The 12,876-nt window shown below is 38.5% G+C and overlaps 1 protein-coding gene across 2 annotated transcripts in view; it reads left to right on the top strand.

Moving 5' to 3' along the window:
- The window catches only part of quo (quattro), a 51,984-nt gene extending 42,587 nt beyond the window's left edge, over positions 1-9,397 (top strand). For both annotated transcript variants that reach the window (XM_036151670.1, XM_036151671.1), the window contains 8 exons: positions 958-1,182; positions 2,204-2,374; positions 3,035-3,212; positions 4,951-5,067; positions 5,175-5,426; positions 6,588-6,862; positions 7,135-7,196; positions 8,405-9,397. In XM_036151670.1, the coding sequence (XP_036007563.1) occupies positions 958-1,182; positions 2,204-2,374; positions 3,035-3,212; positions 4,951-5,067; positions 5,175-5,426; positions 6,588-6,862; positions 7,135-7,173 (1,257 nt within the window). In that variant the 3' untranslated portion in view covers positions 7,174-7,196; positions 8,405-9,397. The remainder of the gene's footprint in view (positions 1-957; positions 1,183-2,203; positions 2,375-3,034; positions 3,213-4,950; positions 5,068-5,174; positions 5,427-6,587; positions 6,863-7,134; positions 7,197-8,404) is intronic.
- The last annotated feature ends 3,479 nt before the right edge of the window (positions 9,398-12,876 follow it).

Below are 12,876 nucleotides of genomic sequence, written 5' to 3'. Positions count from 1 at the left end.
ACCATTTCCCCATCAACTCTCCCCTCGGTGGACGGTGTGTACAGGCCATGTTAGTTCTCCTCCATACATAATGTTTTGCATATTGGCCAAAAGGTTTCATTTGTTTCTTTTTTTTAGTCTAATCTAGCCAAAGTACTTTTTTAAACATGTTTGCTTTGTTCCCTTATGGCCAAACATGATGGCTGTGGCTTTTTTTTTTACAACATTTTTTTCTTTTTGCCACCTTCCTATAGAGATCAGATTTGTGGAGTTCACAACTAGCTTTCCTGTGGACAGGTTCTGAGTTACTGATCTCTGCTGCTCCTCCTGAATTAGCATAGGCTTCTTGGCTGCGTCTGTGATAATCGCTCTACTTTCACAGCCTGAAAGTCCGGATGGACGGCCATGTCTTGGTAGGTTTGCAGTTCTGCCACACTCATCCTATTTTAGGATGATGGGTTGAAAAGAGCCCTGTAAGATGTTCAAAGCTTTGGGATGACTTCAGAAGGCACTTAGTCGCTCTGGATTCTATTTAGAGGTGTGATAGTAAAGGGTGCTGAATTCAAATGGAGCCAAACTTTTTCATAAATGTTTCTGAATATATATTTGTATTGCTTTTTTCTACTCTGTGCTACTTTGTGTTGGTGTGTCACAAAAAAATAGTAAATAGCCTACTGTTGTGGTTGTAATGTGACAAAGAGTTTAAAAAGGTCAAGGGGTATGAAAACATTTGCAAGGCACTGTATATGAGTTCAATCCACTGTGTGGCATCAGTTCAGAAGTTTATTTCATGTTATATGTTTAAACCGACTGAAGAACCGAGTTTCCCTCACTTTGTTTTTTTTTTTTTCAAAACGTAACTCGATTGTCAGTAATTTGGACCCAACAACTTTCATTCACCATCTCAAACCTCATCTGCACTCTTGAGTTGTACCCCTTCCTTCTAACATCAACTTTTTTTTATGTTGCACCATTTAGCAAAAACAGCTGCAGCTGGGGGATAAAATGGACTTATGGTCCTACTTGCTGAAGCCTGTGCAGCGCATCAGTAAGTACAGTTTGCTGCTGCAGGACGTGATGAGGGAGTGTGGACCAGAGCAAACGAGAGAGGTCGCTGAGATCAAGGCAGCTCTGGAAGTCATCCACTTCCAGCTCCGCCACGGCAACAACCTGCTGGCCATGGACGCCATCCGCCAGTGTGATGTAAGCAGGGACTCAATGGTTGTTTTAACTCAGTGACGAGACAATATCAAGTAAGATTGCAGCTTTGCTATATGTCATGAACTGAGGCTGACACACCCAAATTCAGTCGCACACAGAGTCACGATTAAGACGTTTATTTAAAAGGATGAATAGTGGCAGCTGAAGCAGATGGACAGTACCAGGCTGGAGCAGGAGAATAATGGTAGCAAGAATAGGCAGTCGGGGATGAGCAGGAGGCCGAAGGGTGCAGCTCAAAGTGGCGCAGATCTGCCGGTGAAAACAACGGAACCGCTAGACGGGGGCGGCGTGAGGAAATCGAGAGAGAGGACAGAGGGAGGGAGGAAAGAAAGGGAAATAGGGGGAAATACAAAAAAACCGGACAAGGACAATATGAGGAATCATAATACATATATATATATATATATATATATATATATATATATATTATTATATATATATAAAAAAAAAAAAAACACATGCTTTACAATTCCAGGCACTGATGCGCTCCATGGAGCATCACACTACGGTTAAAAATGGAGCCCTGACTCGTGAAATACTGGCAATAACATACTGGCTAGGTCTCATTGCTGATAATGTGAATCTTTACCTTTTATTAGCCTTGTCTGATCTTGTCTGTCAGGTAGTCCTGACAGCTACAGAATGGATCGGGAAAGGTGGGAGTGAACTAGAAAGAATAACACATCATCAATCTTTCCTGAACTTTTCCTTGAATTGTGCTGTGTAGGGCGCACATTGAAGCTCTTTTATCTGGTGAGCAACAACAGATGGAATGGAGCTGGAGTCACAGAAAATTAGTTATTTCTTAGATAGCAAACAGATGGATTCTGTTAAAGATAAAGAAGCCGTTGTGGTTTTACGTCGACATCTGTTCAGGGGCAATTCCTGCTGTCCCTAAAGACACTGTACAGCAAAGAAAATAAAGAAAAAAAGAAAACGAAACACCATTCTGAAAATCGGTTTCTACTGTAAATAACCACTCTTCCCTGTGATGCTTCCACAGGTCAATCTGAAAGAACAGGGTCAGCTGATACGCCAGGATGAGTTCTTGGTAACTTTCAGGAAGAAGAAATGTCTCCGTCACATTTTCCTCTTTCAAGACCTCGTTCTCTTCAGCAAGACCAGAAAGACGGATGTGGGAAACGACACATACGTCTACAAACAGTCCTTCAAGGTACCCATATAGATCAGCATGCGCATTCACACACATACTTCCTGCAGAAAAAAAACAAAAAAACATTTCTAATCTGTCCCAAGATTTGGAAACACCTGTATATACTGTACCTCACATGCTGAGAAGGACTTTGAGAGCTAAATCCACATAAAGCAGCATTTAATTTAAGCATAGCTAACCTCATTATGTGTAACTTGAACAACTATGCTACTTTATTCTATTTTAATTATAATAAACCTATAAAGGTGTATGAATAAACTTAAAAAAAAAAATCTAAATAAACATGTAAAGGGGGTGCTTTGGTGGTGCAGTGGTTAGTGTGCATGACCCTTGTATGGAGGCCTTAGTCCTCGACGTGGCCGACCCAGGTTCAAATCTGACCTGTGGTAAGGTTCCACATGTCTCTACTCCCTTTCCTGTTAGCCCACTGTACAAAAATAACAAGCCACTAGTGCTATACATACCAAAAAAATAAAATAAACATGCAAGACTGATCCTTTTACCCATTTGTAGCATTGTCATTTGCAGAAAAGTGCAGTGTTCTGTTTATTTTTCCCGTCTTACGACATATATTTCATTAACGCACCATGGCATACATGCTCAGCGTTTCCTACAGCTTACTGCAGTACAAAAATCATGTTGTCCTTCTGTTGAATGCAGACGTCTGATATTGGAATGACGCAGAACTGCGGTGACAGCGGCTTGTGTTTCGAAATCTGGTTCAGAAAGAGGAAAAGCCAGGACACATACACACTGCAAGCTGCGAGCCGGGAAGTGAAGGAGGCTTGGACCAAAGACCTGGAGCGGATCCTGTGGGAGCAGGCCATACACAACAGGGGTACAGAGGAAAACACAAAAATAAACACACTTTGGTTACAAGGTGGCTCTGTGAGAAACTATGTGGCAATTCATTTAATAGGAGCTGGAGTGTTAGTCACATTTATTGGAACCCCTGATAAAGATCTTTTTAAAGCCTTAAATCGTTTTCTTTTTCCAAGCAGCATTATCTCAAACAGAAATTCTCTGTAAAAGAAAATTGACCTTTAATTTAAATCCTTTATTTTGTGATTAAAGATCAGTTGCAATGAAATTTCTTTAAACTAGTACACTGGTAAGATATTTATTGGCATCTTTATTTTCACTTACTTTGTCCAACTCCTTTTTGCCAATGGGACAGCGAGTGTTTTTACTCAACAGCATTTCATAAGGTTGCTGAAAACCAAAAGAGGGATCTTTTGGCCATTCCCCTTTACACCAGCTCTTCGTTTTTCACATTTGTATCAATCTAGCTATATAACTTGGATCATTAGCCTGTTTTCCTGGAACCTCAAAGTGTCCATGATGCCATACAGTCCAACAAGCTTTCCAGAGCCTCTGACAGATAAATATGCCCACAGCATCACAAACCCACCCCTGTGCTCAACAGTGGACCTGAAGTGCTCTGTTATAAAGATAAACACAGATTCAAGTATCAAAGATTTAACCTTAGCTTCACAATGATTTGTTGCTGGAAAAGTCAATCTGAGTCTTATTTGATTAAACCACATGGTTTCAGTTACATTCACACTAGAGTTTAAAAATCCTTCATGTATGTTTGGGGTGGTAGGAAGAAAAATAATTTTTTCTAGCATCACAGGAATAAAAGTAGAAATTATTTATTAGTTGTCATGGAGACATGAAGACCCCCATATGCCACCCTTTGCCGCTGTTCACTAACGGTGTAAAATTGATTTTTTTTTTTAATCCCTTACCATTCTGCTCATGCTGTCCGGTCCTTGTCCAGTTTAGTGGCTAAAGAGAAATAACAAAGAAAATCCATCCATCCATTTTCTATGCCTCCTTAAACTTGCAGGGTCGCAGGCGTCATTGGGTGAGAGGTAGGATCATCCCTGGACAGTTCGCCAGTCTGTCACAGAACCTAACATCAGAAATATCTCATTGCTGTCATGTGTTCACGGGAGCCACATGATGAAGTGAAGATGATAATTTATTATAAACCAAATAGCAAACTTACAGGCAGGGTAGGCGAAGACAAGAACCAGAACAAGGAGTAGCATAAAGGAGGACCTGACAATGAGTGAGAGGAAACTGACAGAATAAATAGGAGAGCAGACAGAGGGGAAGCAACCACCACAGGTGAAAGGTGTAATGTAATTAGGCGAAGGAGGTGGAGAGAGAGAGAGATAGAGAGAGAGAGAGAGAGAGAGAGAGAGAGAGAGAGAGAGAGAGAGAGAGAGAGAGAGAGAGAGAGAGAAATTATATGACAGGGACAGGAAAACAGAATCTAACAAGAATGGTGAAAGAATAGACTATGACAAAATAAACTTCCTAAGTGAACTGAAGACAGGCAGGCAGGAAACTAAATTAAATTACAAACTTAAAAAATGAGAAAATGTTAATGATGACTTTGACATTCAGATCAAAGGTTGATTTTTGTTTTAATGTTAGATCATACTACTGCAACACAGTGCATCTTTGATTCACTGTTTTTTACTATTGCAGTTTTTACATGATGAGTTTCTGCTTTGTTCTAAGTTTTAAATCTGTGTCAGCTGACATTTAGCTTATCTTTCCAGAGGTCCGTATGCAGGAGAGAGTGTTCTTGGGTATTGGAAACAAGCCCTTCATGGACATCCAGCCCAGTGAAGCAGCTATCAGTGACCGGGCCATAAACTATGTTCTGATAGGGAGAGGTAAATATTTGGCTCCGATGCTGGGATGTTTTTTTTAATCATAATTTGACTTTTATTGTTTGGTCATACTTCCTTTAACAGAAACTTATTTACCTTTGTCCTTGTAGAAAGCAAGGTGCTGTCCTCCTTGGGGTCATGCAGTTCCCAGGGTGGGCCTCTGGAGAAAAGACCAAAATCTGTAGGTTCAGGCAGCAGCTCTTCCTCCTCCTCCTCTGGCCGGGGTTCCATGTCCCCTGTTGGATTTGTTGGTGGCCCAAAGCGACGGGTAGTCTCAGGTGGACTCGTGGGATACGTTTCGCCCCATGGAGCTCTAGAGGAGGATGATATGGACCATGAGTGTGGAAATCAGAACTTACTATGTGAGTAAAAATTTAATGGAAGCACAGTAATGCCCAGATACCACATCCTCCGTTAGTGCTCCGTTCCGTTCCCGTAGGTGCACATCCGTAGGAACTACTTTGATATTTTAATCAATGAGAACGTCTCCGAACGTCACCGCCAGCGGACCCACTGTCCATCGTTCACCATCAAATTATGGAACAACTCCAATTTTCTGTTCCATGCCGGTCTCTCTGGCACCGGCAGAGTCAAGCTCCACAATTGCAATTGTAGTGAACAGAAAAAAGAACGTCAACGACCTCCAGTTTGTCAAATTTAAATGGTTTAAATAGAGATCGTTAACCATAAATAAAATACAATTATTTAAATAGCGACTGTGGCTTGATGGGTTGAGTAGTTGTCTGCAAGTACCCAGTTCGATCCCCAGCGCCTGCACTCTGGGTCCCTGAGCAAGACCCTTAACCCCAGATTGCTCCCTGGGCGCCGCACATGGCAGCCTACTGCTCCCCAAGGGTGATGGGTTAAAAGCAGAGAACAAATTTTGTTGTAATGTATGTTTCAATGACAATAAAGATGATATTACCATTATTACTTAAATATTCACTATAATATTAACTGTTTTACTTAAATATCGAATGCAAACCACTGTTTTGCACCAGATTTAACATTTAATTTGACACCTGGTCATTCTCTCCCAACACATTTGCATTCTGCTTGTAATGATGATGATCGCACATGCTCTCCTTGGGCTCCAAGAAACGTTGGGGTGGAGCTAGACGATGTAACCGTGGATGTGGCAGGCTTTGCTTTTCACGGACTCACGGAGGCAGCCTGGAACGGAACAGACACGTACAGTAGCGGAGCATATGAATTACAGGGTAACATTTAAAAAGAAAACTGAAGAATATATTGATTCGAGGAGAATGTAATTAACTCTGTAGATGTAAAAAGCGTTTACTGGCAATCCTAAGCAACTTCACTTATCATTTGGTATCAGGATTCATGCCTGGACACTTCCTCACATTTAGGGACCTGATGGTCTCCAAACGACTTTTTCTATCAGTTATACAGTTGTATCTATCAAGTTGGAGGATTTTTCCTAAAACCAAAGTTTTACCATTACCGTTGATCAACTCCTCCCCATGTTCGTCCAGCTATATATCTTTTTCTCCTTTCTCCAGTGGACAGCTCGGAGTCGTCGGGAGAGAGCGTGAGTGGTTTCAGCAGTTGCAGTCACAGCTGCCGCTCTGCTGCAGGAGAGGTGGAGGACAACTCCTCTGTCTGTGCCTCGATCATCACCATGAAAGAGGCCGGCGCTGCTCATTCCCCTGAAGCCTCGTCGGTCTTCCAATGCCCAAACACCGTTCAGGGATTAGCAGTGAAAAACCCATCGGCAGTAGCAGCCAAGCTGAAACTGAAACAGCAGCATCAGAACAAGGATCTGCCTGGCAGCAAGGTGCTGTACAACACCTTTTAAAAGAATATTCAGATGGTTTAAAAGTAGTAAAAACAGACAAATGCTGCACTCAGTTTGGTTGAAACTACACAATAATATCACATTTTTCACATTACAGTTAAAACTTTTTGCTTATGTGTAGTCATATATATCTATATACAGTATATCTGATGATCTATCTATCTATCTATCTATCTATCTATCTATCTATCTATCTATCTATCTATCTACCTATCTACTTAAAATTAATCATATTAATATGAACCTTTCAGGCTGAGAGCACAAACGCTGGAAAGTCTACGGAGGTCTGATTTGTGAGCTGTGGTGCAGTATATAGTAAGTATACCTATAACAAACATATTACTTGCAGTTGCTGTCACAACGTCTCCTGTCTTGCCGTGTGTGTTGGTGTATCAAAAATGTTACTTAAGTCCAAATGTGAGGAGATTAAATGTGTTCTGTTGTATGCTTTTTTTTGCCCTTTGATTTTTGTATAGTGCATGTACTGTATATTGGGATAGCAGGAATAAAATAAGCACTGTATTACTTTTGCCTTGACATGCTTGTTTCATATTATTAATAGATTTCATTTTTATAAGGATCAACTGACCCAAGTGATCAATTAATTTTTAAAGTAATCAAATAGTAGTATAGATGGCTTTCTGTTGGAGTTGCTTAATGCATTCAGCATGCAAAGGTGAGTAATTGTTTTTCAGTGCCGCCAGCATGTCTGCATAGCACTGACTAAGACTTAAAAAGGTCAATATTGGGTCATTGCTATAAAATTTGCATAGCACTTCCATATATGTGCAGTATATAGTATGTCACTAAGTCATACAGTATGTCACTAAGGCTACGTTCAAACTTCAGGTCTTGACGCTCAGTTCTAATGTTTTGCTGAAACTGGATTTTTTTGGGGCCATTCATACTACTATTAAATTTGAGCTCCGTCAGGCTGCTGTCTAAACAGTTTAAGAATGCAAAGCGACACGCATGCACAGGTAATAAAAGGAGACGTCACACAGTGGCGCTTTTCGGAATTAATGACAGATGTAAGTGTTTCTAGAAGTGTTCAATAAAGCTTTGTAAAAAATAAATAAAATAAAACTCAAAAAACGCGGATGCCGGTCACCGTCTCTCCTTTAGTGGAGCGATAACTGTGGGTGGATGTGTAGTGCGAGCCAGGACAGTGACGTAAACAGTGGATGAAATGCAACATGATCGTTCAGACTGCAGATGATTTGAAAAAATATCCAAATAATTTCTGATTTAGTACCACATACGGAAATGGAACAAATCAGATTTTTGGGGGGTGAAAAGATTGGGATTGGGGCGTTCACAATGCCATGGAAAATATGGATGTATGTCGCTTATGGGAAAGAATGATTGAATTTCGTTCGCGCTTCCCTGCAGCGTGAACGTAGCCTTAGTGTGGTGATGCAGGATATTAATTGCTATTAACACTGTTTTAAATTTTTCTGTGAATAACTTTTTGTTGTACTTTTGGGGTTTGATTTTCTTTTCAGAGGTCAAAAACAAATTGAAGCTCATCATTCCTGAAGAAGTTGTTTTGCTACATTCCATGTGCCTCGGATGTCGGATCAAGGAAAAACTTTACACTCAATTTCAAGTAAAAAAACAAACAGTGAGAACTGCTAATTATTGTATTCAGTGATCAGGCTAATTACTATTAGTGTAAATGATGGCAAGTAATTTTTAGTATTTTATTAATTCAAGTACTAAATAGGCACATTAAATTACAGATACTGGACAATACTATATATCCCATTGATTTAACCACAGACCATTAGGTGCAAATAATTCATTTATTGGAGCAGCTTTTAATACATTTTATAAATGTAGTGCCATTTTGGATTTTGAGCTTGGGTTGGTCTGTAACCTCTAGTATTTGAGTTCAAAGTTCAACTTCAGGGGGTATTCCAGTTGAGCTTTCATGCCGGATCCTGAAATTCTGGCCTCCTATTCTAAGTGGAGCACACCATTAATTCCAGCTGTTTCTATATTCTTTTACCAGCTTGTAAATATATTTTTTGAAAACACTTTACCACTAAACCAATCACCTGGAAATGTTTAAAAAATTATCTATATCATACACTTTAGGCAGAAATCCATTGTATTTTGAAATGCATACTTAGTACTGCTTAATGTGATTTCTGGTTGTTCTAATTAGATTGGGTAATTTTTCAAAGATAAGATAATAAAAATACTAGAGTCAGGTAATCCTAATGCAGTCCTGGAATTAAGTGCACAGTGGCTTAAAAACAAGTCATACATAAGGTTGTGTTTATGTTATACATCTTGTGACCTGAAAACAGTGTTTAATATTTCATAATTGCAAAAGATGTTTTCATTTGAATTTTTTTTCAGTTTTTTTTTTATTTCCAGCCCATTAAAAACTGCAAACTGGTAGTTCTAGTGAATAATAAGAAATATGTTGGCTTTTTGTATCACTAAAGATTCATACAATGTTATTTGTTTTTACATTTTTTTGTAATAAAGACACTTTTTTCTCTACCAGTCTGAAACTTTATTTCCAGTTTTAACCTGATTGATAGTTTGTAAGGGTTTATCTGTCATAATTTGGGCTTTTGTTTGTGTTTTTGGGTCTGACTGATCCTTCTCTATTCCATGATCCTCTCAGCTGCCATAATTAGTTTCACCTGGCCGGTGTTGTCTTACTACTGGTGTGCAACGCCTGCTTCTTGTGTTTCTGTGTGGTTTCTTGCTTGCTCTGCCCTCCTTGGGGACTCATCAGCTGTTACTCTGGTCGCCTGTCTGTCTCTGCCATCATCACCTGATCTGCCATCATCTGCTTGTTCCAGCAATTTTAATCTGTTCAGCCTGTCATATGCGTCTCTTTTATAATAAACCTTTTAAAACACAACATTGAGTTTGGCTTGAACACCAGATTCCCAGTTTCACCAGCATTATGTTACCAAGATCTTGTAATGTTAAAACACCACAGCATTTCTCTTTAAAGTCAAGTCTCTCTTCTAAAGTGCTGTAAACTTGTGACCTTAATATGTTGAAGCAAGTCTAACCTACCATGGCTCTCCCTGTGGTTCATAGTTCCAAAGCCTTAGAAATGACTGTAGCCCTTCCCAGACTGATGGATGTCAATGACTTTCCACATAAGTTGGTTTGGAAATAAAAAAAAATAAAATAAAAAATAAATCCCCCTACATATATGAAAATACAATTTGAAAAGTGCATTTTGTTATTTATCCGGGTTACTTTGTTTCATACAAAAAATTTATTTGACCTGCAGAGATTTATACATAGGAAACTTTAGGTTACTTTCGTAACCCCGGTTCTCTGAGTAACATGAGTGAGTGTCTCACATTGGGAACGCCTTCAGCGTGACCTAAAGGCGTTCCCAATGTGAGACATGAAATGAATGCTATGAAAAAGAACTACTTTTTATATCACTGCATTATCATGATCCAAAGATATGACGTTTAGTGCTTTAAGTTTGACAAACTGTTGCATAAACATTTCAGACTCGTATTTTGAAGTAAAAATGGAAGCCATTCTATTGCACCGACAGACCTGACAAATAAAGGCTTCTTGTTGGGCTGACAGACACTTGGAAAAGGCATTGAAGAAGCCTTTTAAATGTAGACCGCACTGGATTTGGTCAGGTCTCACAACACTTGAAATTTACAAAACATTTAGGGGGGATTTTCTTTGCTATTTTTGGAGTTAAGATCATCATAAAAGTGGACAAATACAACAACCACAATCTATAGGGTAGTAAAACCTAGACTAGAATATTCTGTTGATTACAGAAATTTTCAAACACCGTTTGTGATTATTGAAACATTTTCTCTCTTTTAGTCTGACAACTAATGTGGGAATGATTAAACAGATGTTTTTTTAAAGAGTATTGAGTAAGCTTTGCATTGAGGCTTCCACCACATCCCTCCATGTTGCCAGCAGCAAGGCATGACCTCCCAAGCTACAGCTAGATGGCTTAAGTTGACCAGCCACATTGGTGAGGCATGTTTCTTATGGCCAGCTCTGTATGTGAAAGATCGCGTGTGAATTAGCTTGACTTCCTGAACAAGTTCAAAGCATCAGTTAACCTATGGTAACAAATGAATGGTGATTCTTTGTTTTCCCACAATTTTTTCTTATTTTATCTTGTAAGCTGATGTATTTTTACACCCGAAAAATAAAGTTTTTGACAAATGTCCAAAGTCCATGCTGAGTGCCTTGAAGAAATATTCAAACCCCGTGAACTTTTTCACATTTTCTCAAGTTAGAACCTTCAGTAACTAAATTACTCACAGGTTTGCACTGTTTGGCTCTACGGTTCCCCAGGAGTGAATGCTGCTTGTCGGGACTTTGATGCAATCAACTGGTTTCCTTATATAGGACATTTTTGACCAATCTGTATAATCTGACCCAATCTGTATAATATGATTGAACTTGACTTTGTAAAGTGCCTTGAGATGACATGTTTCATGATTTGGCGCTATATAAATAAAATTGAATTGAATTGAATTGAATTTTGTGTTGGTCTTTCACAGAAAATCCCAATAAAATACACTACCCAGGGGCTATAAATACTTGTAGATGGAACTGTAAATGTGCAAATTTCCAAATTCACTATATATTGTGTTTTTTTTATTTCTGTAATTTTTATGTATGGTTCAAATAGTACAAGTTACAAACAACACACAATGCTAACTGTTATTTTGGTCTGAATTCTCATTTTCTAACATTCCTCAACATAATGACCAACTTTAGAGCCAAAACCCTCGCAAAGAGAGCGAAACACATACTTTAGTTTGACCAGGCTTTCAGTCCTAATTGCTCAGCAAGTGAGATCAGCGAGAAAAGTTGTTTCCAGATTTGCTTTCTGTCTCCAGCACCTACTAACTTAAACGTATTGGCAGTGTAACAGTTGACACAGGATGATACACAAGAAAAAAACAACAACGTATATTTGATGTGGACAATTGAAACAACAAGAAAAAAAATAACAGTGAAATTCTGCTGTACCAACAGAAGGTTTTATAAGTGTTGGCCAGATAATAACCAGCAGAGCTCTTGGCCTGGCACACTAAAACCAAAAGCTATAGCAAAATGAAATTCAGGAGTTTTATTCCAACGTTAATCTGTTTAGATGATTATATGCAATACAAACAGCACAAAATGTCCAACTATCATACCATTCAGGGAGGAGACTTCTTTTCAGTCCTAGAGATGAACAAGTTTTTATTTTTTATCTAATTATAAAGAAGCCTACATGTTAATTCATGTTTTTCAAGAACCTGAATACCAAAATTAGCAGTTGTCTTGAACTTTATTTTTAGAGTTGATACTTTTAAAATATTCATTGCTTAATATTTGCTTGAATCATTTACAATTGTAATTTAAGCACATGCATGTCAAACTATTTTATTTTTTTGTATTTAGTAGTTTCCCTATCCCTAACCCTGTTTGTTCAAAATATTTATTGAAAAGGATAAAAAATACAGAACAACATTCTGTTCACAAGTCATCAAGAACATTAATCAGCGAACAATCATAACACAAAGAACCAGACAAGTACTTAACTTAGTATTTATGGGGTCTTTTTAAGAGGTTTGAGGTTTCTGTTCCATATATAATACTATTATGTCCTGTGAACAAAACATCAGTATTAAGTTAGATGTAAGGCTCTCCTAACAGGAATGAAGTATAATGTATAATCTGACCCAATCTGTATAATATGATTGAACTTGACTTTGTAAAGTGCCTTGAGATGACATGTTTCATGATTTGGCGCTATATAAATAAAATTGAATTGAATTGAATTGAATTGAAGTAGATAAGGGCCTAGTATGGGTAAAGGATTCTTTTTTTTAAGATATATTTGAATTTGCACATTCCTGATAACTGTTAAAAGCACATATTAAAACCAAGGGGAAAATGGTAGCATGAAAGTCTAAGTGTCTCTACAATTTGGCCAAATTCAAAAACTAGATATGTATGGCAAAAAGTAT

The sequence above is a fragment of the Fundulus heteroclitus genome, chromosome 20 (assembly GCF_011125445.2).
Source record: "Fundulus heteroclitus isolate FHET01 chromosome 20, MU-UCD_Fhet_4.1, whole genome shotgun sequence".
NCBI lineage: Eukaryota > Metazoa > Chordata > Actinopteri > Cyprinodontiformes > Fundulidae > Fundulus > Fundulus heteroclitus.
Note: the sequence above shows the minus strand (reverse complement) of the source record. Positions and strands in the feature narration are given on the sequence as shown.